General features: G+C 32.2%; 3 protein-coding genes and 1 long non-coding RNA gene across 4 annotated transcripts in view; 1 reads left to right on the top strand and 3 right to left on the bottom strand.

Annotated features, from left to right (window-relative positions):
- Nucleotides 1–279: 279 nt before the first annotated feature.
- LOC145745098 (uncharacterized) lies at nt 280–2,512 on the bottom strand. The gene is made up of 4 exons (XR_014281248.1): nt 2,386–2,512; nt 2,050–2,252; nt 1,619–1,780; nt 280–1,449 (listed from the first exon to the last, which is right to left on the bottom strand). It is a non-coding gene; the product is annotated as an uncharacterized LOC145745098 (long non-coding RNA).
- LOC145745096 (solute carrier family 35 member F4-like) lies at nt 548–2,993 on the top strand. The gene is made up of 9 exons (XM_082563091.1): nt 548–712; nt 774–851; nt 981–1,179; nt 1,257–1,476; nt 1,660–1,791; nt 2,073–2,262; nt 2,345–2,434; nt 2,557–2,760; nt 2,837–2,993. Exons 1-9 carry the CDS (start codon nt 646–648, stop codon nt 2,881–2,883), a joined length of 1,227 nt encoding a protein of 408 aa, XP_082419217.1. The 5' UTR covers nt 548–645; the 3' UTR covers nt 2,884–2,993.
- Nucleotides 2,694–10,349, bottom strand: LOC145745095 (serine/threonine-protein kinase OSR1-like). Its single transcript, XM_082563090.1, has 12 exons — nt 10,206–10,349; nt 7,569–7,675; nt 7,399–7,507; nt 7,174–7,315; nt 6,834–6,999; nt 6,465–6,569; nt 6,037–6,170; nt 5,660–5,774; nt 5,133–5,309; nt 4,843–5,066; nt 4,606–4,727; nt 2,694–3,743 (listed from the first exon to the last, which is right to left on the bottom strand). Exons 1-12 carry the CDS (start codon nt 10,282–10,284, stop codon nt 3,604–3,606), a joined length of 1,620 nt encoding a protein of 539 aa, XP_082419216.1. The 5' UTR covers nt 10,285–10,349; the 3' UTR covers nt 2,694–3,603.
- Nucleotides 10,350–10,786: 437 nt separating this feature from the next.
- The window catches only part of LOC145745091 (uncharacterized), a 33,615-nt gene continuing 19,808 nt past the window's right edge, over nt 10,787–24,593 (bottom strand). Inside the window, exons 71-117 of the mRNA XM_082563085.1 lie at nt 24,416–24,506; nt 24,279–24,313; nt 23,730–24,208; nt 23,498–23,621; nt 23,288–23,398; nt 23,102–23,211; nt 22,716–22,950; nt 22,301–22,577; nt 21,769–21,905; nt 21,465–21,664; nt 21,152–21,368; nt 20,676–20,828; nt 20,124–20,270; nt 19,919–20,034; nt 19,614–19,833; nt 19,459–19,509; nt 19,230–19,348; nt 18,938–19,143; nt 18,596–18,805; nt 18,368–18,504; nt 18,222–18,281; nt 18,015–18,133; nt 17,639–17,826; nt 17,096–17,287; nt 16,811–16,947; nt 16,573–16,716; nt 16,262–16,488; nt 15,839–16,039; nt 15,398–15,490; nt 15,164–15,290; nt 14,894–15,075; nt 14,600–14,804; nt 14,417–14,514; nt 13,896–14,118; nt 13,739–13,771; nt 13,542–13,663; nt 13,376–13,460; nt 13,123–13,283; nt 12,802–12,943; nt 12,446–12,619; nt 12,222–12,278; nt 12,021–12,112; nt 11,828–11,932; nt 11,595–11,742; nt 11,344–11,496; nt 11,123–11,228; nt 10,787–11,013 (exon numbers count right to left, since the gene is read on the bottom strand). Of these exons, the coding sequence (XP_082419211.1) occupies nt 10,977–11,013; nt 11,123–11,228; nt 11,344–11,496; nt 11,595–11,742; nt 11,828–11,932; nt 12,021–12,112; nt 12,222–12,278; nt 12,446–12,619; nt 12,802–12,943; nt 13,123–13,283; nt 13,376–13,460; nt 13,542–13,663; nt 13,739–13,771; nt 13,896–14,118; nt 14,417–14,514; nt 14,600–14,804; nt 14,894–15,075; nt 15,164–15,290; nt 15,398–15,490; nt 15,839–16,039; nt 16,262–16,488; nt 16,573–16,716; nt 16,811–16,947; nt 17,096–17,287; nt 17,639–17,826; nt 18,015–18,133; nt 18,222–18,281; nt 18,368–18,504; nt 18,596–18,805; nt 18,938–19,143; nt 19,230–19,348; nt 19,459–19,509; nt 19,614–19,833; nt 19,919–20,034; nt 20,124–20,270; nt 20,676–20,828; nt 21,152–21,368; nt 21,465–21,664; nt 21,769–21,905; nt 22,301–22,577; nt 22,716–22,950; nt 23,102–23,211; nt 23,288–23,398; nt 23,498–23,621; nt 23,730–24,208; nt 24,279–24,313; nt 24,416–24,506 (6,986 nt within the window). The 3' untranslated portion in view covers nt 10,787–10,976. The remainder of the gene's footprint in view (nt 11,014–11,122; nt 11,229–11,343; nt 11,497–11,594; nt 11,743–11,827; nt 11,933–12,020; nt 12,113–12,221; nt 12,279–12,445; nt 12,620–12,801; nt 12,944–13,122; nt 13,284–13,375; nt 13,461–13,541; nt 13,664–13,738; nt 13,772–13,895; nt 14,119–14,416; nt 14,515–14,599; nt 14,805–14,893; nt 15,076–15,163; nt 15,291–15,397; nt 15,491–15,838; nt 16,040–16,261; nt 16,489–16,572; nt 16,717–16,810; nt 16,948–17,095; nt 17,288–17,638; nt 17,827–18,014; nt 18,134–18,221; nt 18,282–18,367; nt 18,505–18,595; nt 18,806–18,937; nt 19,144–19,229; nt 19,349–19,458; nt 19,510–19,613; nt 19,834–19,918; nt 20,035–20,123; nt 20,271–20,675; nt 20,829–21,151; nt 21,369–21,464; nt 21,665–21,768; nt 21,906–22,300; nt 22,578–22,715; nt 22,951–23,101; nt 23,212–23,287; nt 23,399–23,497; nt 23,622–23,729; nt 24,209–24,278; nt 24,314–24,415; nt 24,507–24,593) is intronic.

Here is a 24,593-nt window from a genome sequence, read left to right as displayed (position 1 = left end):
TTGGTAAATTAAAATCAAATTTCAGTTATTTTTTTTCAATAAATATAAAAAATTTTGGTTTATTTTATTTATAGTTTCATATTTCATTTGTTAGAAATCATAATGACCTTGCAGATTTGACTTTTATCAAGCAAAAAGAAGTTAAAACCCTTTTCATGCTGGCTTGAAACTTAGTTACCTTTAACTTAAATTTTATTTACTTCGATATTTCGTCATTTTCAAAGATTATGAGTTCAAATTTTTGTATTGGACTTTGATATCATGGGCAGAGAAGGCAAATATAAACACAAGTTAACAAACGTAATGCAACAAAACAAATAAAAAAAACATTTTTAAATTTATATACAGTGAAATAAATATTTTAAAATATTAAGATTGGTATTAAAAAAATCAAAGTTAATAAAAATAATAAAGTTGAACCAACATCGTAAACAAAAAGTCGTAAAACGTTTGCGAGCTTTGTTTTGCAGGGGAACCACCTTAAATTAATCGACTTCGACGTTTGTAGTAAAATTTTCTCATTCATTTCAAGTTAGACGATTTGTGAATAGGACTGCGCATAGAAAGTGAAGAATAAAACATTTTTAAAAGAATTTGATGTTTAGAACCAAACGTACTAAGTAAATTTTAATATTTTTTAACAAAATGGACGATATTCGAGAAAGTGAAAGAACAGAAAGGCTTGGGACCTCGTTTAAAACTGAACAAATCGGTGAGTTTAAGATTTTACTCAAACTTTTGTCCCAAATAATGTTTTAAAATTTTATGTTAAGAAGATCGTTTGGTCGAGAACGAACCAGAAAGAAGAAGATGTTGCGGGTGTTCAGAAACCCAAAAAAAAACTTTTATTGGTAACTTTTTTAAACCTTGTTTTTAATTTAAAACCCTTGGCAGTTTTTGAAATTAAATCCATAGCTGTAAGTCTGAAAAACCTTCAACTTCAGGTTTTATTAAACATTTTATTTTCACACAAACCCCAGGTTTGCTGATCGTTTTATTTCTTGCCGTGTCCTGGGTCGGGGCTCAACAATTTGCCCAAAGTGCCGTAACTTCGAAGGATTTTGATTCCCCCTATTTTGTGACATGGTTTAGTACATGTTGGATGACCTTGTGTTTCCCTGGTTACGCTCTTTTTATCCTCGTTACCAAGGAGAAGGAAGATCGTCAAGAAGCCATCAGGTACGATTAAAAATTTAAGAAAAATATTGATTAAAATTTTATGATTTTAGAATGTTAATTTATTTCTTTTTTTGCAGAGATTCCTTATTTATTTTTGGCCAAGAAAAGTTGAAAATTCGTCAAGTTTTTTTAATAGTTTTCCCATTTAATATTTTATGGATAGCAGTGAATTATGTTTACATATTCGCACTTAAGTACATCGCGGCAACAGATGCATCGGCAATCATGGCCTCAAATGTCGCATTTTGTTACATTCTCTCCTTGCTGTTGCTAAATGAAAAAGTTTATTTAATCAGAGTGAGTTTATTAAAACTAATAAAAGTGTTGTGCACACAACATTAAAGTTTTATTACCTTCAATTTTTAGAACAACTAATACTGAAAAAATAAACGATACTTAAAACAATAAATAAACTTTGCTAGTGACAATAAAAAGTTACCTTTTAGCATCCATTATAACACCAACAATAAATATTTCCAGGCCATAGCTTCACTGATCTGTATATCGGGGGTTGTGTTGTTCGGTTATGCGGATGGGTTCGGAGGCGGATCAAATATCGCCATCGGAGTTATCCTCGCTCTTGTGTCCGCCATTGGATCGGCTGTGTACAAGGTTTATTATTTTAATAAAAGTCAAACAAACTGTTAAAATATTTTAAAGCAAAAAAAACTATAATAAAAAAGGTATTTTGTAAGATGAATGTGCTTTCACTTTATAAAGAACTAGTTTAAATATTTGCTGTTCATTATTTATTTAATATTTTCAAATATTTACAATGCAGTGTAAGGATGACAATGCATATAACTTATACAAACACAAACTGAATACTGAGTATCACAATTCATTATAATTACATCCTCACACACTCACATTACAATTAATCCCCCAACCAGGTTGTGTTTAAGAAAGTTGTTGGCAACGCTTCACTTGGTCAAGTCTCCTTATTTTTATCGTTACTTGGCACCACAAATGGAATGATTATGTGGGTTGGTTTCCTTATTCTCTACTTTACTGGATTGGAGCAAATCACAGCAGCAAGCATCCCATGGTCGTACCTGTGCGGTTCTGCTGCTCTAGGATTGGGTAAAATATTTAATTATTGCTTTGTTTATTTAAGCTATAGTCCTATAGTTACCAAATTCTAATCAAACATTTTTATTTTAAGTTTTCAACTTTCTGGTCAACTTCGGAGTCGCTTTCACTTACCCTCTGTTCATCTCAGTGGCAATGATGTTGGGCATTCCAATTAATGCAGGTTCGTACTAGGTTTAACCACTTGGTGTTTACCTAAACATATTAATTAATGTTAAGTCCATCACATAACAATAAATTTTGAAGTTAAATACGGAATATAATAAACTAAGACTTGCTTTGCAGCCGTTGATATGTTGATTCGAGGCGACATGTTCAGCACTCTCCGACTCGTTGCAGCGCTCCTAGTGGTCGTGGGCTTCTCCCTAATGATGTGCCCCGACCCTTGGAACCTCCCCCTGCATCGACCTTTCACCTGCATCACTTCACCTCGTTGTTATGGAAACCAGGAGGAGGAAAAAAATGAGAAGGAAGATCAGCAAGCCATCGGTAAAAAAATAATTTTAGTAAAATTTTAAACTTATTTTTGAAAATTTAAAATAAAATAATTTTACCATTTTTGCAGCTTACTCTTCTGGAGAATTAAAAAAGGGAATCACTGCTGAAATATAAATTTGGAAACCCTGCAAAAATGTTAAATTATTGTCGCCCACAGAAGTTTTAATTTTATGCTGTGCAAATTGTACTTTATGCTTGAATAATGTTTAAAAGTTCCAATAAAACTGTCCACAAAATATTTTTTCTTGAAAGTTTAGTTTAAATAAATCTTAGTTGTAAGCTTTTAATTCAAAACATATTTTAAGGCAAAAAATTTAATATTTTTGATTAATACAAACAGCGAACATTTAAAACTTAAAATTTTTATGATTGCCACCCCACTATGACATCATAACACATGACATCATTAAATCACAATAACAACATGAAGCAGCGATTGTTGCAATATTTGATTATTTTGTTAAAATTAGGTAAATACAAAATTAAAATTTTGTTAAAATTGCAACTGTCTGCAGAATTAATATCGGTTGTAAATAATTGCCTAACAACATGGATGGAACAAATAAATTTAAAGCAGAAAACTCATAAAATAAGTTAATAAAAGTAAATATTTAAGAGAACAATTTAAGCACAAACTATTGAATAATAATTTAAAGTCATTCACAATATAAATGTTTTATGATGTTTATGGTTCAATAACTGACCTTGTATTTCAATAACTGACCTTGTATTTGCACATTACTTGACCAAGGTTATTCAAGGTTAAATATACACCAGTATGGATGCTAATAGCAACATTTACTTAAATATGTTCAAGCAAACCTTTTTATAAATTTACTTGTCAGAAATTGTTAGCTGGGCGAAACCCTGCAATGTTTTCTCGTCAGCAGGGGCATCAGCGGGGTCGTTATGGAGAGCAAAGGTCACCGTTGGTGGTCCATCTCCGCTCACCAACTTGGACAAATTCGCAGCAACTGTGGAAGAATAATTACAGAGTTGACAAAGTTTACATTTAAAAATCTTAACATGAGGCATTATAAGATCACACATATAACAAAGCCTAAAGGACAATGTATATACGTCCAAATTATACCCCACAAAATAAATAAAACTGCTGTTTGTGGGTAAATTATCACAGGTAAATATTAGTTGAAAGTTGTGGCCCTTTGACAACAATTAAAGTTAACTATAGGGGGCGCTATTAACTAGTGGACCAAATGACCTTGATTGTACTTTTAAATGTTCAACTACAAGGTTAACTGTACTTACTCAAGGTCAGGATGAGTTAACATCCCAGCACAGGGAATCAAACCAAAAACCTTGACGTTTAACAAAATAAACCTACAACATTTTGTCAAATGAATTCTGTATCCCCGTGCACAATACCATGCAGGGAACAAAATAACAGGGTCGCTGTTCAAAGTAAATCTTTTTCACAAATATATTAAAAATAGCAAATTAACCAAAAACGATTTGAGTGATAATAAAACACCCGTGTATATTTATATATGTATTTTTGACAAAGCTAATTTTAAACCGTTTTTGTACTAATTTAATCACATCAACATGTCCCTGCGTAAATGAAGGTTACTATAAGGCATTTAACAACAATGACTTTCTACGATCTTGCGTAAATTTTACTCTAGCAGTTCGTTAAGTGGTTGCGAAATTAAGTTAAACTTCAGTAAGCATGAATATAGTGTAATTTTAATATGCATCACATGGTGTCGAGTGTTATAAAAAAAAAACAAAGATCATGACTTGGAAAATTGATTTTTAAACGTTTGTTCGTACCCTGCCATCTACCAAGTGTTGTATATAAACAACTGAACTTACCAATAACTTTGTCTCTCCCGTTGACCAACCCAGCACTGACCATCTCCTGTGAGATCCCATCTGGGGTATCCTGTCCAGCTTTGAAGTCAAACTTAATATCATGGAGTTCTTGCTGGGGATTTCTAAAAATATTAATATCTTGATTAATTTTGTTGAAAATGCTTACCCATGGTATTTACCTTTGAAATGCTTACCCAAAGTGTTTACTTTTAAAGTATTTACCTTAAAAGTGTTTACCTTAATCTTAACACAAAGTTGAGAGTTCCGGGTGTCGGAGATGGAACTTTCCTCTCCTTTTTTGAGGGGACTTTTTTAAGGGGTTTTCCCTCCTTCACAGAGTTGTTTCTGGAGGGTGGTTTGGGGGGTTCATAAAAACTGGGGTGAGTGGGCGACGATGGGCTAACTGGGGTGTCTCCAGAAGGGGTTTCCCCTTTTTGAACATCAATTGAAAGATCAGGAACCTAAAAATTACAAAAAAAAAATATTTTTTACTTTTTGAAAAAACAAAATTTATCCTCAATATTTACTTGTATGCTAATGCCTTCCCCTTCCAGGTCATCACCGGGACCCTTGCCACTAGGGGGAGTAATATTCGAAAAAGGAGCACCACTACCACTTGATGGAGCTTCATATTCATCGTCGCTCCATTCCCAACCGTCTGCGTTCTTGTGAAGTCGACCGCTCGACCCTGGAACACGTCTTGGCTTCAAGAAAAGTTTGTTTAAAATATTTTTTATCTTTATTATTTTTAAAACCTTTAAAGTAAATATCTTTATCCTCAATGTGGAAAGTCAACTTCACGGCCTAAATATAGAGTAACATCAGTTACTCCACCCCAGTCTCGAGTTGTCTGTGGCAGTTTGGGATATTATTGATTTTAATGCCCGATAATTATACCTCTCATCCTGTTTATAATGCCTTTCTCAAGGGTGCTACTGCATAATAGCACTAGGAATTGAACCCAGGGCGTCATGGTGGTGTAGCAACTGTTCTTACTAAAATACCACGCCCGGTGTTAATTACATTAAACACGATATTTAAATTTTAGTTTTACCTTCTTAGCCCTATCCTTTAAAGTAGGAGCAGTTGAGAGTAAATTATCGACCAAATATTCCTTTCCTTTCCCTTTCTTAAAAAATGGATCTTTTAAAAGTTGGGCGGCTGTTGGTCTGAAAGTTTTAAAAATATTTAAATCAATTTAAGGTTAAAAATAAATCAAAATCACAAATCTACTTAAGGTTTTTTTTCTGCAATAAGCCACTAATCAAACTAGCTTTATCAGTTGTTTTAAAGTATATATAATTACACTAACGAGCCCATGTTTGCCAATTAAAGTTGATAATAATTGTAATGTATTGATTTTCTTTGCAACATATGTAACCAAACAACTTAAAATACTTTTTAAATGAAAATTATATTTAACCATTTCACCTTTTTTCAGGATCTCTCTGCAAGCAACTTTCAATCATTTTCCTGAATTGTTTCGTGTATTTCTTGGTCATATTCTTGTCATTAATTCCAGTGTCCAACCCAGGAGGTTCGTTTTGCAAAGTTAAAAGAAGGACCTTAACAAAACAATAATTTACATAAACATACAATGGACTTCAGTAAACGATATAAATATAAATGTTTGTAGTTTAATTTATAGGCCTTAAATTAAGAAATGCTGTTTATTAAGGGCAAATATTAGTTAAAAGTTACAACTATTTTATGACAATTAAAATATACCACATAAGGCATCTACTAGTTATATACAACTAACTTTAGTTTTAAATCAAAACTGTTCATTTCACCTCAGAATAACCAAAAATTATAACTTAGAGTACACAAAGTCAAATTAAATAAAAGTTTAAAATTACTTTCATTGCAGGGAATTGATGATAAGGGGCTTTCCCTGTAGCGAGCTCAATCGCAGTGATCCCAAAACTCCAAATATCGGCTTTGATGTCGTAACCGTTTGCTGCCTAGAACATTTAACATAGTAAGTTTAAGAGTAAATTAAACATTTCCGTGATGTAACTGCAATCATAAATATGTTAAATCTTAGACAGTAAATATTTATTAGACTTTTTTTAAAGGTAATATCTTCCCCCCTACTTGAATAAATTGTCTGACAAACAACTTTTTAATATCATGGTTCATTGGTAGTTAACTAAAATTTTGTCTTATAATTAAAACGTTAAAAGGAGAAAATAAAAAATTAAAAGCGACAAAAACTCAAAACTAACTTGTTCCATAACTTCTGGGGCCATCCAGCACGGAGTCCCAACAAAAGTGTGACGAGTTTTATCCCGTGACATCATGTTGCCAAGGGCAATGAACGAACTCACCCCAAGGTCAGCCAACATCACGGTCCCATCATCCCCCAATAAAATATTTCCAGCTTTCACATCTCTAATAAAGAAATAATTATTAAAATGTTTAAATATTTTGAAAATAAAATTTACATATTACTTAACCAACACTGGTTACAGTTATGCTATGTCTCATAAGTTTTAATTGAACTATATATAAGCGCTATAAAAATGCTTATATTTAAATTAGGAATCAAAAACTTAAACTGTCAACCTGTGGATTTGTCCACTTCTGTGCAAGTAATCCAAACCCTTGGCAACCTCTCTCATTATTGTTGCTATGACAGTTTCTTCGAGAACTCCACTTTTATGTTGGTTAGTGGCAAGTCTGTACTTTATAATATCCAACACTGACCCTATAAAAAAAGTTTTAACTTTTAACAATTCCCACTAAAAATAAAAATTAATTTGGGCAACAAAAACTTTAAGTTTTACAAACCTCTGCCCAGCAATTTCATGATAAGCCAGACTTCAGTTTTAACGACAAAAGCTTTGTAAAAATGAACGACATTTGGATGATTGCATTGACTCATAGCTTGAACCTCTTTCTATTATAAAAGAACATTGGTTAGTTTAATCAGTTTGCTGTAAATTAACAAAGTTACGAACCAATAATTCATCTTGATTTGTTGATTCTAGCGAGATTCTTTTTATGGCGCACATTTCTCTCCTTGGCTTGCAGAAAGCTGCTTGCACAACTGCAGTGGCTCCATGACCTTAACAATAAATAAACTTAATTTTTAAATTTTGTTGCTTCACATTTAAAAATTATGATGATTCAAACAACATTTCAGAAAAGCAGGGCAGTGTGCCTGTACAAGATTTTTTCGTTTAAAAAAATGCGCGCCTAAAATTAGTGCTTTGCAGGATTGGTGTCTAAAAAATTTGTATAAATTATCAAACGCATGTGTGTACGTATTAACTAAAAACTTTGGCATGCAGGCATGCACGGCCACATCATTTTTACATTTGCACACCGAGATCTCATCAGAACTGCTCTACTTTCCAGACTGGATGAGTAATAATTAGCAAAACTTAAATATACAATATCGAATGGTTCTTTTGGATCTTATAGATTGAATGAATTGCTAAGGATTAAAGCCTAATTAATGGGATGCTTTTATTTTATGCAATTTATTCCCTAAATTCATAATTTAATTTATGCGAACCCTGCAGTCCAGTATACTTTACAGATACCCAATAATGAATGCCAGACACTTCGGCCCCCGGACACTTCGGCCAAGACACTTCGGCCAAAATTTTTTTTTTAAAACAGCGGGGATTTTGCATTTTAATTACCGCGAGAAATTTTATTTTCGCGTAGTTATATACAGTTTTTTAGACAGTATTTGAAACAAAATAAGCAGTAAATTAATATTTTTTTTTAATAATAATGTGCAAGAACATGTTATCTTTCTTTTGGCGTGTCAATTTTTTAATTTTACAAACTAAAATCTATAAAAAACTAATTTTGAAAGCGCGCGCTTTTAGGTGACGGAGGACAATGCATAATGTTATCTCGTATTTTGCCAAATAGTGCCGCCTTTCCAAACAATATTTGAAGAAAATAGAGCGTTAATTTTTTATTTTTTCCATTGAGTATTATGCATAAATATGTTATCTTTCTTTTACCGTGTCAATTTTTTAATTTTACAAACTAAAACCTATAAAAAACTAATTTTGAAAGCGCGCGCTTTTAGGTGACACAAGACGATGCATTATGATATCACGTATTTTGCGAAATGGGGGCCATCTTTCTAAACGATCTTTGAAGAAAATAGATCATGAATTAATCATTTTTTACAATAAGGAATGTGCATAAATATGTTATTAGTTATTGCTCGTGTTAATGTATATAAATTTATATACTAAAACACAAAGAATAAAATGTTTATAGAGTTGCCAGAAGATTTGTCCCGAAAAAAAAACGGCGGGGAGTCGGCGATGAAATTCCCGTGTATATATTCAGCGCAAGACCATATTTTACCGATATTCAAAATAAAATTTTGCATAAAGTACAGTATATATAAAAGTTTTTATTAGTTGTTACCTTAATGACATATGTTAGTTTTTAGAATATTATTTTTTTTTTTTAATTTTTGTTTCAAAAACCTTTTTTTAAAACGAATTAAAGACGGGTGCTTTTGGCCTTCAAAATTTTACGACTAATCGCTTTCGGCCTGCGAAATTTTTCATTAAACTGCGAGGAGCCTGCAGCGTTAAGCCCGCGCATACCTTTAACGTAAGAACATATTTTACCGATATTTTAAATAAAATTTGGTAAAAAAAACAAAAATTAAAAAAAAATAATATTTTAAAAACTAACATATGTCATTAAGGTAACAACTAATAAAAACTTTTATATATACTGTACTTTATGCAAAATTTTATTTTGAATATCAGTAAAATATGGTCTTGCGCTGACTATATACACGGGAATTTCATCGTCGACTCCCCGCCGTTTTTTTGCAGGACAAATCTTCTGGCAACTCTTTAAACGTTTCATTCTTTGTGTTTTAGTTTATAAATTTATATACATTATCACGGACAATAACTAATAACATATTTATGCACATTCCTCAGTATAAAAAATGATTAATTAATGATCAATTTTCTTCAAATATCGTTTAGAAAGACGGCCCTTATTTCGCAAAATACGTGATATCATAATGCATCGTCTTGTGTCACCTAAAAGCGCGCGCTTTTAAAATTAGTTTTTTATAGGTTTTAGTTTGTAAAATTAAAAAATTGACACGGGAAAAGAAAGATAACATATTTATGCATAATCCTTAGTGTAAAAAATGAAAAATTAACGCTCTATTTTCTTCAAATATTGTTTGGAAAGGCGGCACTATTTGACAAAATACGAGATATCATTATGGATTGTCCTCCGTCACCTAAAAGTGCGCTCTTTCAAAATTAGTTTTTTATAGGTTTTAGTTTGTAAAATTAAAAAATTGACACGCCAAAAGAAAGATAACATGTTCTTGCACATTATTATTAAAAAAAAATATTAATTTACTGCTTATTTTGTTTCAAATACTGTCTAAAAAACTGTATAAAACTACGCGAAAATAAAATTTCTCGCGGTAATTAAAATGCAAAATCCCCGCTATTTTGAAAAAACAATTTTGGCCGAAGTGTCTTGGTCGAAGTGTCCGGGGGCCGAAGTGTCTGGTTACCCCCAATAATCAGTTAACAAACCCAATAATTTAATCTTTTATTAAAACACAAATTGTTACAAACCAATAACTTCCTGAAGGTCGTAATCATCTTTATTGACCGGCCACGCCACATCACCAGATTGTGCAACAACTTGAGCCATTTAAAAACCACAAACAACTTTAACTATTGTCAATTGTCAGATTGTATTCAAAATACTTTTATACAAAAAAGGTCTGCAAGTTTATAAAGCAATAAGTCAGCTAGTTAAAATATCGAGATAACAGATGTATCATATATTTATTACTATCAGTACCTTTCAATAAATACATTAAAATCACTAACCCAAGATTTTTAAACTTCCTCCCTGAACTAAACTCTTAACCGATTGATTGACAACATACGTAACGTGTGAAACTGAATCGATATAAATATTTTGACAGCACTGCAGTTCTAAAACTTTTGTTGTATTAATTTATGTTAATCTATATTAACTTTTGTTGCTCTGGCAAAGTCTAAAGTTTAGATAATTTGTAATTTTGCTGACTTAAAATCTTACACAACCGCTGTTAACCTCAAAATATTCGAGTAACAAAATTCCACTGAGTAAGCGGAAAATTAAATTTGCTGATAATGCGGAGGACAGTGTTTCCAATTTATTTTATTTCGGTCTAGACATATTTACTAAAATAACTTTTCAGTTCAAAGTATAAAGACTTTAAAAAAACATAAAGAAAACCACTGTTATACTAAGTGTATTGTAAATTTATTTAAAATTATTCACAAAATTTGATTAAATATTTCAAAACTACATTAAAGTGTTTAAGATGTTCTAATTTTTAAAGTTTTTTATGTTTAAACTCCTGGTGATTTGAAGCTGTAAGTCCCTTGCCTAAAACACAAAACAAAAAGGTTTACAACTTAATCAACTTACTAAAAGTAATTAAAATTTACACGCAATTTAGTTGGAGATTTCTGTACTTTGTATCACAAGAACCTACCCAGTCACTTTCTTATAAACCATGAAGACCAAGACCAAGATAACAACCAACATCAATGAGGCCAAAATAATAAGGATTAGAACAAGAGTAGTGCTCGCTTCAGCAACTAAATTAAAAAACATTTAATTAAAACCAAAAATTACTTATAAAATTTTATTCACTAAAAAATAGCCTACAGAAAGTATCAAAGTAATATTTATAAATATCCATGAAGAACTAACGGGGTGGAATACATCTTCTTCCAGGTAGAGCAGGATTGGTGTCCTCATATCCAGGCAAACACTCACAAGTGAAAGTGTTCGTCGTTGTGTTACCCAAACAAATTGCGTTGATGGAACAATCGGGAAGGAATGCATCAAGACAAGGATTGTATTCTAAAATAATTGGGTTTTAAGAAAAGTGTTTCTATCACAAAATTTCGCCAAATTTAAATATCTCCTACAGATTCTTATTTCGAAAACCCACAACTTACTTCCAATAAAGGTTTTGTCTGGAATAATCTCCCCTGAACTAACTCTTAAAATCTTTGGAAATTCTTCAAACACGGTCCTCACTTCAGCTTGAACTGTGCTTTCAAAGGTTGGAGATGGGTCGTTGTTAGTTGACATGTTGAACTGAACCTGTAATATTTGAATATATTGTATAAACGAGCACTTCTAGCCACATATACATAAATAAGTAAGTGACATTAATGTAGATTTATACCTTTAAAATATTTCTCTTGAAAACATCGTCTGGGTCTTGGTAAAGCTCAGAAATTGCATCAGAAAGTCGGAAAGTTCGGTTGTAGCGAGAAAATGCATCCTTAATCTAGGAACAAAGAAAGTAGTTAATAGTTTTTGTAAAGTCAGCCTTATTTTTATCAGGTACAAGTTACAATGCTTTGTTATAAACTTACAGCATTCAAAACTTCGTTTGTGATGTTATCTTTTCCGTCACTGAAGACTGTTCGATTGTCCAAGTCCACGTACACAACAGCTGGAATGATATCTGTTTAAAAACAAAGTGTTAAATTAGGAACATATAAAAGATTTACCAAATATTAAATTATTTAACTTAAGTTCGGTCATGGTTATCAAATATATATTTTAAAACTTACAACTTTGGTAGATTGGTGCTTGGGTTGAGGTTGATGAAAGGAAGAGAGGGGGGGTCACTGAAAATTAAATTTGAATCATTAAAAAATTATAATATAAAATTTCACTAAGATGCTACTTTTTAAATGCTATACTAAGGCATTAGGTAGAATTTACAAGTTTATAAATTAATAACTTAGCAGGTTTATAACCTATTTTATGTGACATTATTAAGAAATTAACAAACCATAAACTCTGAGACTGTCAATATCAAATGTTGCAGCAATGGGGCCCCCTTCATCAAGTTTGTTGTAGAGAATATCGTACAAGACATTTGGCATTACTTGTTGGTTGGGAAGACCAAATATCTCAAACTGGAACATCCTTTCTTTATCCTCCCTTTTTGTGCGGTTGACTGACGCTGTTAAAGTTAAACATTAGGTGATTTAAGTAACAGGTTTGGGGAAAAATATGTTTATAAACATATAAAATGTTAATATTAAATTTATTTAAACAAAACTACATAAACAAACTTAGAGAATGTAAAATGTGATATTAATAAATTTCACCGATTAATATTTCAATTTCAAATAACAAATTTACCTGAACCTTCCTCCTGATCCTTAGGTTCATTCACGAACAAGGATGTCAACATCTCGATCTCCTTGCTCCAGTCTTCAAAATTTGGTTTGTCCTCTTCCTTGAAAAGTTTCAACTCGGCCAAGTTTCCAAACATGGCTTGCAGCTGAAAGTTTATTTATTTTGGTTAAAAATAAAAGTACAAAAAAATCAGTTTTACTTTTGGTTAATAATTTAAATACTTAAAAACAGAATTTACTTTTAAGTTAAGTTTAAGATAACAGCCAACATTACAAAGTTATCCCTTTATGCCCATTTTTAAATTAAAGTTAGACACCAATCTACCTGGTTCAATGTTTGGTTATCAGTGATGTTGTTGGTCACCAATATTTGTCCAGCAAACCTTCGCTCATCCCCGATACTCAAGTTAAAGAGAGTTGTGTTAGTGAGTTGAGCACTCAAATCAATTAAGTTGTAGACAGCTCGACTCGTGGTTGTGAGTGAAACTACAAAGTTGACAATATTAGTTTAAACAGTAAAAATAACAAAGTTTATTGTTTCTTATAAACAAAACTAAACACAAAATATAAATCCTTACCATTAACATGGAAATGAAATCGAATTTCTGAAACCGAGAGTGGTTCAAAATAGTCCAAAGTTAAATTTAAGGGCAGATAGTCCATCTAAAGATAAAATTGAGTTTTTAAAAAGCACTAAATTGTTATACCAACAAATACAAAATTAAAGTTAAAAAAAAAACTAACCAATTTTTCAAACTTCATTAAATTCCATTTTGAAGCATTTGAACTTTTGTTCAACCACATTTCAACAACGTCGGTAAATGTAACGTTATGGATATCAAACCAACCGATGTATTCTCTTCCATCTAAAACAAATGTCAACATTTTTATATTTATTCAAAAGTTTAATAAACAAACAAAATAAAACAAATTTAACTTACATCTAATATCTTCTGGTAAGAATGGACCAGGCACTAAAAACAACCAAATGTTAAAAATTTGTACAAAATAATAGAAACATAACTGAAATGAACATAAATAAAACTAAAACACACAAAATATCCACAAAATAAATGTCATAAACATTTTAATTTAAACCTTTGACATGCAAGCCTCCTTCTGTGAGAATCAATGCAGGATTAGTTAAGTTGGTGTTAACAAGGGGAAGAGTTGTTTGTGCAGCTTGGTTCAATCCTGAGGCAAGGAAACTTGGGTTTGGGGGAACCTCGAAGGTGAAGTTGAATCGAATTTGACTGTCCGAGGTAGTTGGACTGATTTCAGTTAATTTAATGTTGCTCACAATAGGAAGAATGTCAAGAACCTAAAAATATTCAAAACTGAACTTTAACTTAGGAATTGATTTTTTTAAATTTAATTATCTTTGATGTGGGAAGGTCGAATGCACAACCTTAGCATAGAGTAAACATCAGTTACCCAGACCCAGTCCCGAGTTGCCTTTAACAGTTTGGGATATTATTGATTGTAATTGCTAAATAATCAACTTTCTTATTGTTTTTTGGTTCAGCAAGTATACTTGCTGTTTTATAGGAATTGAACCCACTTACACAAGTTAGATTACACGGACCTACAGTTATGTTTTATTTTAAATATAATCTTACCACTGCTTTAACTTGATCTGAAACATCGGAATTGACTGGAAATATTTCATCGAGCGAAGTTGTGTTGTAAGTTAAAGATATCTCGAAAGTTCTTGGTTCTGAAATAAAAAAAATTAAATTTTAAGTTAGTTAATATTTAATAAAATTTTAAGATTGGATTTTTAGGTTGAAAAGTTCACTTACTTTCGAAGGTGAAGTTGCTGATAACTCCAGAATTATTTAAAACAGAATTTACATCATCTTCAACTTCTTGAACTGAAGAGGGGTCATCACTGGGTTGTGACAGTGCCACGTGCCCCAAGACTGTGCCATCAGGAAGTTGTTCAAAATACTGAACATCTGGATTCCATTGTTTTCCATTTAATCCTTCCAACAATGGAGTCAAAATCTAGAAACAAGAAGTTTTCATTTGTTTTTGTGACTTGCTTTAAAACAAATTTAAATAAAAAAAATTAAAGTTTGAAGCAACATTCTCACCTTGTCCTCATAATTGTTGAAAACATCTTCGTCGACTGGAGGATAAAGTGCAAGCACATCAGCGAGAGAAATATTTGGAAACACTGCATATGCCACCCTCGGCGTTGGAGGAGGAGCAGGGGTGGTGTCATCTGGCTGTGTACCAGGAGAAGCAGTTGTAACCACATCTTCAGGACCTCGGGCTAAAAATTTTGTTGTAAATATTTATTTTTAATGCTTTTGTGATCTTAAATAATTAAAATAAACAAGGAAAATAGTTAAATCTCCTACCTATAACAATCACACTTGGTTGTTGGGCATTAAATTTGTCGAAGAATGAGTCAGGAATTCGAGCTCGCGCACGATTGGTCAATATATCTGGAGTAAGATCCAATCCTGGCTCACTTGTTATCCAAACCTAAAAACATGATCGTTAGAGAGATTTGCACAAATCAAAGTTAGCCTGCTTGGATATCCTTATATCTGATATCCAAGTTAAAAGTAAACCAAACCATCTGACTTTACCTTAGCCTTTCTTGTATTGTTGTCCAAAGGAACGTAATGTCCAAAAGTTGCTGTAACATTCAAGTCTGCATCTGAGTTCAGAGCATCCAAGAACTAAACAAAAATAAATGATAATATATAAAGATCCAATGGTACCAGCACAGTGTAATGTAGTGGTAAGAACACCACACATGAGGTCGTGGGTTCAATCCCTACTGCTCTTATGCTGTAGTGTCCTTGAGTAAGGCGCTATAAACAGCACGAACTTCTGCTGAGTCAGCACTTAATCAGCAGTTCGATCATCAGGCAAATATAATACTCCAAACCGCTACAGGCAACTTGAGACTAGATAGAAGTAACTGATGTTACTCTATGTTTAGGTCGCGCATTCGACATCGAGAATAGATAAATAAAAAATGATAACATTCACTTTAAATAAAGTTAAAAAAAAATTTAACAAACTTGTTGAACAGTTTCATCGGTTGCATTGCCCTCTGGTGGTGAATTAAAATTAATTTCTCCAACAAACTCTCGTGTGACTTCGAGACCAAGTTTAAATGTCGACGGGATGACCTCTATCTCAGGTAGTTTCCATGGCAACGAGGTTGAATTTAATAATTTATCAAGGATGGGTTGGTAGGGTGTTCCTTGTTTGTAGGTTACCTGAAACAAAACAGTTAAAAATTAAATGTCAAATTTTTTTTTATTTATCCTTAATGTGGGAAGGTCAACTTTATGACCTTAACATAGAGTCTAAGTTGCTCATATCATACATAGTGCCTTACTTAAGGGCGCTATATAAAAACCCATGAGGGATTAAACCCAGGACCCTAAGTAGTAAAGACACAATTAAAACATAATTATAAGACACAAACACAGCCTAACCTTAAAATGAGCAACCATTTGAGGAAGGTAATCAGGTTGATAATATTCAACCTCACTTGAAACTGGAGGATTGTCCTTCAGTTGGGATTTAATGGCAAGGTTCAAGAAGTCATCAACTTTCTGCTTGAATGGAGTATCCGGCTGAAGTGGAGAACCAATCAGATCGTCCCGTGCTGTCTTGTTTATTGGAGCGTTAAAAGTCACATGACCAATGTAGGTCACGTATTCTAAAATTAATTAAAACAATTTATTTTTGTTTTTAATCAACAATTTACAATTAAAATTTTTAATTACACATTTTTAATTGTTACCTGGTTCTACAGCTGGGAAGAAATAAGTTGTTACATTTGCATTGGTTCCGTTCAAATAAATTCTCACACTTTCACCACTAGTGGGCTCTATATTACTCTCACCGCCAGATGGAGCTGGTGTGTTTAATTCAAATTCTTCATTCACTTTAAAATAAAATATTATATAAATTAAAATTTTTTTGACAACTTTAGTTGAAAAGTTCCCATTTTCTAAAAAGTTATAAATAATGTGTAATACCTGACACAAAATATCCATCTTCGAATTGACCAATAATATCTCTCGCAGATGAAGTTAATTCGAAGGGATCGTTGTACAATTTGGTATCCAGTGTTGCTACGGTAACCAACTTTATGCCAGCTTTGTATGGCTCAAATCTGTTGAAGATTTTAACAATTTTAACCAATTATGTTACAATTTGATTACATAAAAATGTATAAAATTAAACAAGCATAGATATAAGTATGATTAAAATAAATATCAGGTTGCTTTAAATATTTCTTATTTAGATTCTCGTTAACAAACCTGTCGACCACAATATTAGAAAACATCGGGAAGTCAGTCAAGAGTTGTGTTGGAACAGAAGTTGTAGCTTGAGCATATATTGGTGAAGTTTTGTCAAGTAGTTGTTGTTGTATTGTTGAGTTAACTCCATCAAGTTGAGCCTCAAAGTAAAACTCACGAACAGTTGGAACAACTATCGTGTCAGGAAGTATTCTGAAAATAAAAAGTTTTAAATTAGCAGCTGATTTATTTGTATATATCTTCATCATCAATGTGGAAAAGTCAACTTAAACATAGAGTAACATCAGTTACTTTGACACAGCCTCGAGTTGCCTGTGGCAGTTTGGAATATTGTTGGTTATAATTGCCCGATAATTAAGCTGCTGATTAAAGGTTGGCTTAACAGGAGTTTATACCGTTTGTAGCACCTTACTCAAGAACGCTACAGTATAAGAGCAGTGGGATCGAACCCAGAACCTCATGTAGTGAAGCCTAGTGTTTAGTTTTCACATAAAGAATCAAAACCAAATACAAAATATAACATTTATTAAAGCTTTTTTGTACTTGTATTCAGTAGCTAAGTTTTCAGCATTATCCTTCAATATATTTTCAAGTTCTTCTGTGTTCATGTAATCAGTCGTTATAATAAAGTGGCCGGTTAAGCCTTGTAAGCCATAAGGAGAGAAGTATTGGGCCTGTCCTGTGATGCTATATTGAGATAATTCTGCTGGTAGGTAAAGCAAATCTTGGAGCTGTAAACAATGTTAAATGTTAATGAAATATTATTTAAAACACTTATTTTATTGCAATTGATATATAACGTTTGGAACTAATAAATAAGCAAAGTTCTAGGACCCTTGACATTAAAAATTGAATTTTAGTAAAGCTGTAAAGGCATTTTATGTTCAAAACCTTAATCAATTTAAATTTAAGTTCTTACAAGTTGATTTGTTGAATCAATCTGGTTAACAAAACTTAAACTATTGTTGTAGATGGAGGCTGGAATTTGTTCAACAGTTGAGTTTACAAAAGCGAATGTTATTTCGGCAGTGTATAACTCTGTAAACAAATAATATTTTTATTTTTTGATATTATGAATGAATTAGTTAGTACTGAACAAATGTTAGAGCTTGTTTCATTAACTTACCAATTGGTGGAGATAGGATTACCGAGATGTTGACTGTTTGTGCTTCAAGTAAAAGTGGGACTACAAAAATAAAAGTTTCATGGTTAATATAAATTGTTATAGGTTTCAAATGTTTAAACAAAAATTGTGGTAAATTAATAAATTACTTGTTGAAAAACGATCAGGAACAGCACCCAAGATCCTTCTGACATCAGTTGTCATGGTAAATGGGTCGGACACGTCATTGTAGGCGAGGGTCAGTTTAAAATAAACTTTTAGGCGACCGTCTCGCGTCAGAAACAAACTATAAGAAAGTTGGCAAAATTATAAAACTGACAAGCTTTGTGACAAAGCTTTTGTGCAAACTAAGAAGGTGTTTATTTATTTAAACTTACTCAGTGACTGAAAGATCTGTTATAATCTCCACCCCTGTGTCCATCTCTCTGTTGTAAATATTCTTCAACCTCTGAGCAAAAGTGAGAAGGTCAACATCGTTAAGAGGAAGTTGAGTCCATCTCTCCTGCTCATCTGATGGAATGTTAACAACAAATCCCTCGCCAACTAATTCCCGCTCAGTTGGGACCTGAACGCTAGATTCCAAATAACTGCAAAAGTAAAATGATTTTAAATATATAAAGTATCATAAAGTTTAAAATTAATACAACAAAAAACTACAAACAACACTTTTTACTTTTTTAAAACTAAGAATAATAAAATAAACTTTTATCCCAACTTACACCGAAGGATCAAGCAAAGATTGTTGTTCTGAGAAAGCGATCAACATCTGCTGCAAGATGGCGCTGTCGTTAGCGTTTGTTTTAACTTTAAAGTTGGCAGTTAGTCCGTCGACATTGAACCCAATGTCATTGTTGTTGTCATCATTGTAAGGTGAAAAGTATTGAACTGTAATATCAACAGCCATCCCCTCTAAAGCTTGATCCAACTAAAAACAAATTTCCTTGATTAAAACACTTAATCAAAATAGATTTATTTAAAATGGTAAGCTTAAAGTTAGATCCACAAAATTACCAGTAGTTGGGTTTTAGTTTGTTGAAGTTGAAACGAGACACTTTGAGGATTTTTCATGGCATTGAGTAAATCAACTGAGGGGACAACTTGAGTAAAACTTATCGCTCCATTGTAAGTTTCTATAAGTCAAAATTTTAAATTAAATGTAACGACAAAAATAATTACTCTATTAATTAAATTATGTAGAATATAAACCTGTAATTTTATATAAAGTTATTAATAAACTTACCCAGCAAAACAGGGGGCTCAGGTGTTGTGGTTGGTAGTGGAGGCAATGTGACTAAAATTTAATAAAAAATCAATTTAAATTTTTACAGTAATTTACTAAAATAGTCAAATTTATTAATTTTAAAGTTTTTAAAATTTCATTTAACAAAAACTTACAGAAAATTCGAATTGAGTTGTTCACAATCGAGCTCGGTGCAAACTCAATTTCAATTTGATTCAGCTCATTCTGAAGCATAAGTGGAGTTGTGATGTCATACTTGTCCATTGTGATGTCAAAGTAAAACATTAATGTGGTATTGTCATTTGGTTCAGTTCGAATATTGCTGATCTCACTCGGGTAAACATTATTGTTTAAATATCCAGCCATCAGCTTCAACTAAAAATAATCAATTAATCAAAAAAATAAACATAAAACATAAAATAATTTTTGAAAGCTTTAAAATTTTTATTTTTGTACTAACCTGAATGGAAAGTAATGTATCAGGGAAATCCCCAGTTGGTGGTATTCTCACAATTCCTTTTCCATTATATTTATGGGGTCGGCCAATAACAACGGATTCACTGTTAAAGGGAGGAGCTGAAAATGTAAAATAATGGATAAAAATAATTAACCTTCAATAATGCTGGAGTACCTTATAACAACCACTTTCTTTTTACTTGACTTACCTAATAAAGAAGAGACAAGAAGTTGTTGGGCAATATCATCATCAAAATCATCTGGAGAGGTGTTGTTCTTCATTTGTATGATAAAATGGAGGATCACTGACTCGGTCCAGTTCTCATTAGACTCAAAATATTGAACTTTTGTCATGTCTACAACAAAAAGGTTTTATTCAAGTTAAAATGTCTGGTAGTTGGTGAAAAAGTTTTGTTTCAGCAAAGAATATTTTATAACCAAAGAATTAAATTTGTGTTACTATTAATTAATATTATTTTTATCCTCTATGTGGAAAAACAACTCTAAACACAGAGTAGCATCAGTTACTCCAACCCAGTCTCGAGTTGCTTGTGGCAGTTTGGTATATTATAGATTATAATTGCCCGATTTTTATGCTGCTGATCAAGTGCTGGCTTTGAAAAAGTTTATATCGCCTTACCCAAGAGGGCTACAGCAGGAGATCACTGGGAATCGAACACATGACCTCATGTAAAGTAGCAAGTGTTCTTACCATTACACCACGCTGCCAGGTTAAAAAATAAATTTTGAAAAGTGTTTACCAAAATCAATTAAATAAGCAAGCGAGGAGTTGGTTAAAGTGTCGACCACCATCGCAACAAGTTCAGTCCTCAACAACAAAGCTTCAGAGGAGAATGGGTCCAACATTATATCATAAATTCTTTCCACTGTTAAGCCACTCACATTTACCAAACCTTAAAAAAAATTTAAAACAATTAAAACCTTTTTTATATAATTATTTATCTTCGATGCAGTATGGCTGAATTTTCAACCTCAACATAGAGTAACATCAGTTACGCCGACCCAGTCTTGAGTTAACTTTGGCAGTTTGGGATGTTAATAATTATACTGCCTGATAATTAAGCTGCTGATGGTTCAGCAGGAGTTCATATCGTCATAGTGCCTAACTTGAAGCCAGAACAGCTTGGCAGCAGTGGGGATCAAACCTAGTTAATATTGTTTCAACATGAAGAAACTTTTCACAAAATCAAAAATTAAAAGTTTTTAAATAACTCACCAGGAATTGCCATTCCATAAACCACCCCAAGTGGATGAACAATAATCGAATTTGCTAAAACTTTGCTTCCAATATTCGTGAAATTTTGCTCGTTTCTTCGATCTTGAGCCTTATTTAGCTTACTAGCAACCTCTAGTGGTGTTATGGGAGTCGGATATCGAGGATAAATTTCAAATTGTACGAGGGCAAGGTCAGGTGAGGTTTTGTCAATGGTAGCCTGAAAAATAATTTAATATTTAAGCAATTAAATATTTTTTTACCCCAATAAAAGCTCGATAACCAACAACTGAAAAGTTTTTAAACAAAAACTTACATTGAAAACAAGAAATGTGACATTAAGGTTAGCATCGTTAGCAAGGTTGTTGAGCAAAGTTGGGAAGATCGAACTTAGAAGTTGAGTGTAAGCAACATCCTCAGAGTCACTTGAGTCAAACGAGTTTACCGCCTCAATTGAGGATAAACTGACTGAGCTTAAATTCGAGATTTTCATCTCACCACTCATGTCTCTTAAACCTTAACAAAAAATTTAAAATATAAAGTTTTGCTTTTGCAACTTATAAACATAAATTAAAATGAAATTTTTTTTTTTAATTTAACTTGGTATTGTAATAACTCACCTGGTACTGTAAGGTTTGATTCAAGACGAATGTTGTCAGCAATTGAAGAATTATAAATTATTTTATTCATTTCTTCAACCAACAATTTTGAGTTGTTGTTACTTGGTAAGGTGGACAAAGCTGTGTGGACAGTTACACTAAAACAAGAAATAAAATTATTTTATATAAAGTTAGTTTATAAATTCAACAGTTTTAATAAAAGTTTACTTGTAGAAAATAATTTCTGGCAGTGTGTTGTGTTTGTAAGAACACCTGTTACACCAGATGAAGTCGGGGGTTTAATTCCCACTGCTCTCATGCTGTAGCGCCTTTAACTAAGGCGCTATAAACAAAATAAACTCCTGCTAAGCCAGCACCTAATCAGCAATATAATTATCGAGCAATTATAATCTAAAATATCCCAAACTGTCAAAGTCAACTCGAGACTAGGTTAGAGTAACTGATGTTACTTTATGGTTAGGTCGTTAAGTAGACCTTCCCACATTGAAAATAAAGTTACATAAAAAATGTTTTATAAAAAGAAATGACTTACTAATAAGCAGGAGGTGTGGAAGGTTGGTAATATTGAACCTCAAGATCAAAAATTGTTTCATTTAAACCAGGATGAGTTTTTAAATCTAACAAAAACTCGTCAGTTTGTGCTTTAATAACTTGATAATCGGTTGTGTTTGGTCGATATATAACATTGTAGACATCAGGAGGAGACACAAATATCACAAATGACATCGAATGAACAACTGTGGGGTCGGGGATAATTCCTGGTGGGCAAAATCTTCGGTTTTCAGGTCGCGACGAAATAAATCCAGTTGCTAAAAATATATAGACTTGTAAGTTAAACTTTAGTTAATATTAATCATGCAAAATCAATAACCTAAAAGCAATTCATCTAAAAAAACTGATTTACTTTTATTATTTTTTACATTTTTTAAAACTACAACAAAACTTACGTTCCACAAACACGAAGGATCTGTTCACATTAATGAAGTTAACTTCAAGTCCATCTCTCATCAGAGCTTGAAACCTGGAAGGTATTGCAGTGACATCATTAGAAGCGGATGTGAGAGAATAGAAAAACTTTAGCCCGAGTGGGATTGTACTTCGTGTGATCCCCTCATATTGCTTCCTTACCCCAGGAGCTATGTCGTAGTTGGTCAATGAACTTGGACTAATAGTTTGGTCAATCTGAGTATATATAAACCAGGTAAGTTTATACACTTAAATAAATTGAGTTGTTTTTGTGTTTTAACTTTAATGTTATCTGATAATGTAAAGTTAGAAAGCAATAAAAATGTTTCATTAAACAAACTTTTTTTTGTTTATAATAAATACTTACAGCTGCATCGACCGATATCCTGAAGAAATCTTGAGTGACCCCCAAAGTAAGGTCAATAAAACCTTCATTGATTTTATCTATCACAGCACTAACCCCAAACAATCTTTTGCCTGAGAATAAATTAAACAAAAATTTATTTTTGTTATGTCGATAAAACAATTGGTTATAACTGTTGTGTAAACTCACCTGAAACCCTGAACGATAAAGGATCAAGTTCTAAATCATGAGGTTGAACAGAATTGTTCAAAGTTCCAACAATAATATATTCAAGAAGGCAAGGTTGAACATTGCTGGAAGCTGAAAGTAAAATTGTGTTTTAAAGAATTGTTTTTTGCATTAATAATGTAAATGGAATTTGAATAATAGTGAAGTTGTGAACAGGATAAAATTAATTACCATCAAAAGTTATCATAAAATGAGCATTAACTTTCTCATCTGGCAAAACTTGATAATATTGAATCTCAACGTCATGAATTTGATTCGTTTTGTTTGTTTCAAAGTTGTTGAATGTATCCATTACCTAAAAATAAAATTAATTTAATTAATTATTCTAGAATGTAATTTAACAAAACTAAAAGTAAAGGTTTTAACTGTTTAAATCACTATTCAAAGTTCTTATAAAACTTACAAAATTTTTCAAAGAAGATTCAATCTGGTCCAAACCAGGAGACTGACTGGTTCCATTTACAATTTCACCATATGTCTGCTGGTTCATAGAATTAATGGTAACAACACCAACATAAGAACGACCAGGTACAGTTGGTATTGGAGTGGTTATTAAAATGGTTGTTTGATCAAAGGTGGTGTTTTGTGTTCTGGTTGTTTCATCCAAACTGGTTGTATCAGAAATTAATACACTGGTTGTCTCAATAATGGTACTTTCAGTAGTTGTGATGTCTTGAATGGTTGTTTCTGGAGAGGTGGTTAGCATAATTGTTGTTTCTTCCATACTGGTTGTTTTAACAGCTGTACTACCTTCTAAACTGGTTGTTTCATCAACCATAGAAGTGGTTGTTTGACCAGTTGTTATGGTTCCAGTTGTGGTTGGTTCTACTGGTGCACTGGTGTCTTCAGTTGTTGTCTGGTCTTTGGTGGTATCAACAAAAGCTGTTGGTAAATTATTAATAAAATAAGTGAAAAATTAAATAAAATCTGAAATGTTTACTAGGAGACTTACCAATTGTAGTTGTATCTGGCCCAGTTGTAGATCCACTGCAAAAATATTAAATAAAATATTATTTGTTTTATTCATAAGCAATTTGAGTTTCAACTCAAAGACTTGTATTATTACTTAAATTATCGAAATTTACTCACATAGTAGTAAGGACAGGTAGAGCTGGCATGGTTGTAACCATAGGTTCGGTTGTAAAATCTGTCCCAGTAATATTAACAGATGCAGTTGTGCCTTAAAACATAAAAGTAAATATTTCATCCAACTTATATAGTTAAGGTGTTAAAGTGCATTTCTACAGTGAAAATTTTGCTAACTTTA

This window comes from Corella eumyota, chromosome 3 (assembly GCF_963082875.1).
Source record: "Corella eumyota chromosome 3, kaCorEumy4.1, whole genome shotgun sequence".
Lineage (NCBI taxonomy): Eukaryota > Metazoa > Chordata > Ascidiacea > Phlebobranchia > Corellidae > Corella > Corella eumyota.
This window is presented reverse-complemented; position numbering and strand designations above follow the sequence as displayed.

Excerpts from the sequence above, each read along its gene's own strand:
- LOC145745096 (XM_082563091.1), top strand. The coding sequence starts at position 646 with ATGGACGATATTCGAGAAAGTGAAAGAACAGAAAGGCTTGGGACCTCG. Across the intron at positions 1,477-1,659 it reads AAAAAGTTTATTTAATCAGA|GCCATAGCTTCACTGATCTG; the intron begins GTGAGTTTATTA and ends AAATATTTCCAG. Across the intron at positions 2,263-2,344 it reads TTCTGCTGCTCTAGGATTGG|TTTTCAACTTTCTGGTCAAC; the intron begins GTAAAATATTTA and ends TTTTATTTTAAG.
- LOC145745095 (XM_082563090.1), bottom strand. The coding sequence starts at position 10,284 with ATGGCTCAAGTTGTTGCACAATCTGGTGATGTGGCGTGGCCGGTCAAT. Across the intron at positions 7,316-7,398 it reads CATGAAATTGCTGGGCAGAG|GGTCAGTGTTGGATATTATA; the intron begins GTTTGTAAAACT and ends CTTTTTTTATAG. Across the intron at positions 6,171-6,464 it reads ATCAATTCCCTGCAATGAAA|GTCCTTCTTTTAACTTTGCA; the intron begins GTAATTTTAAAC and ends TGTTTTGTTAAG.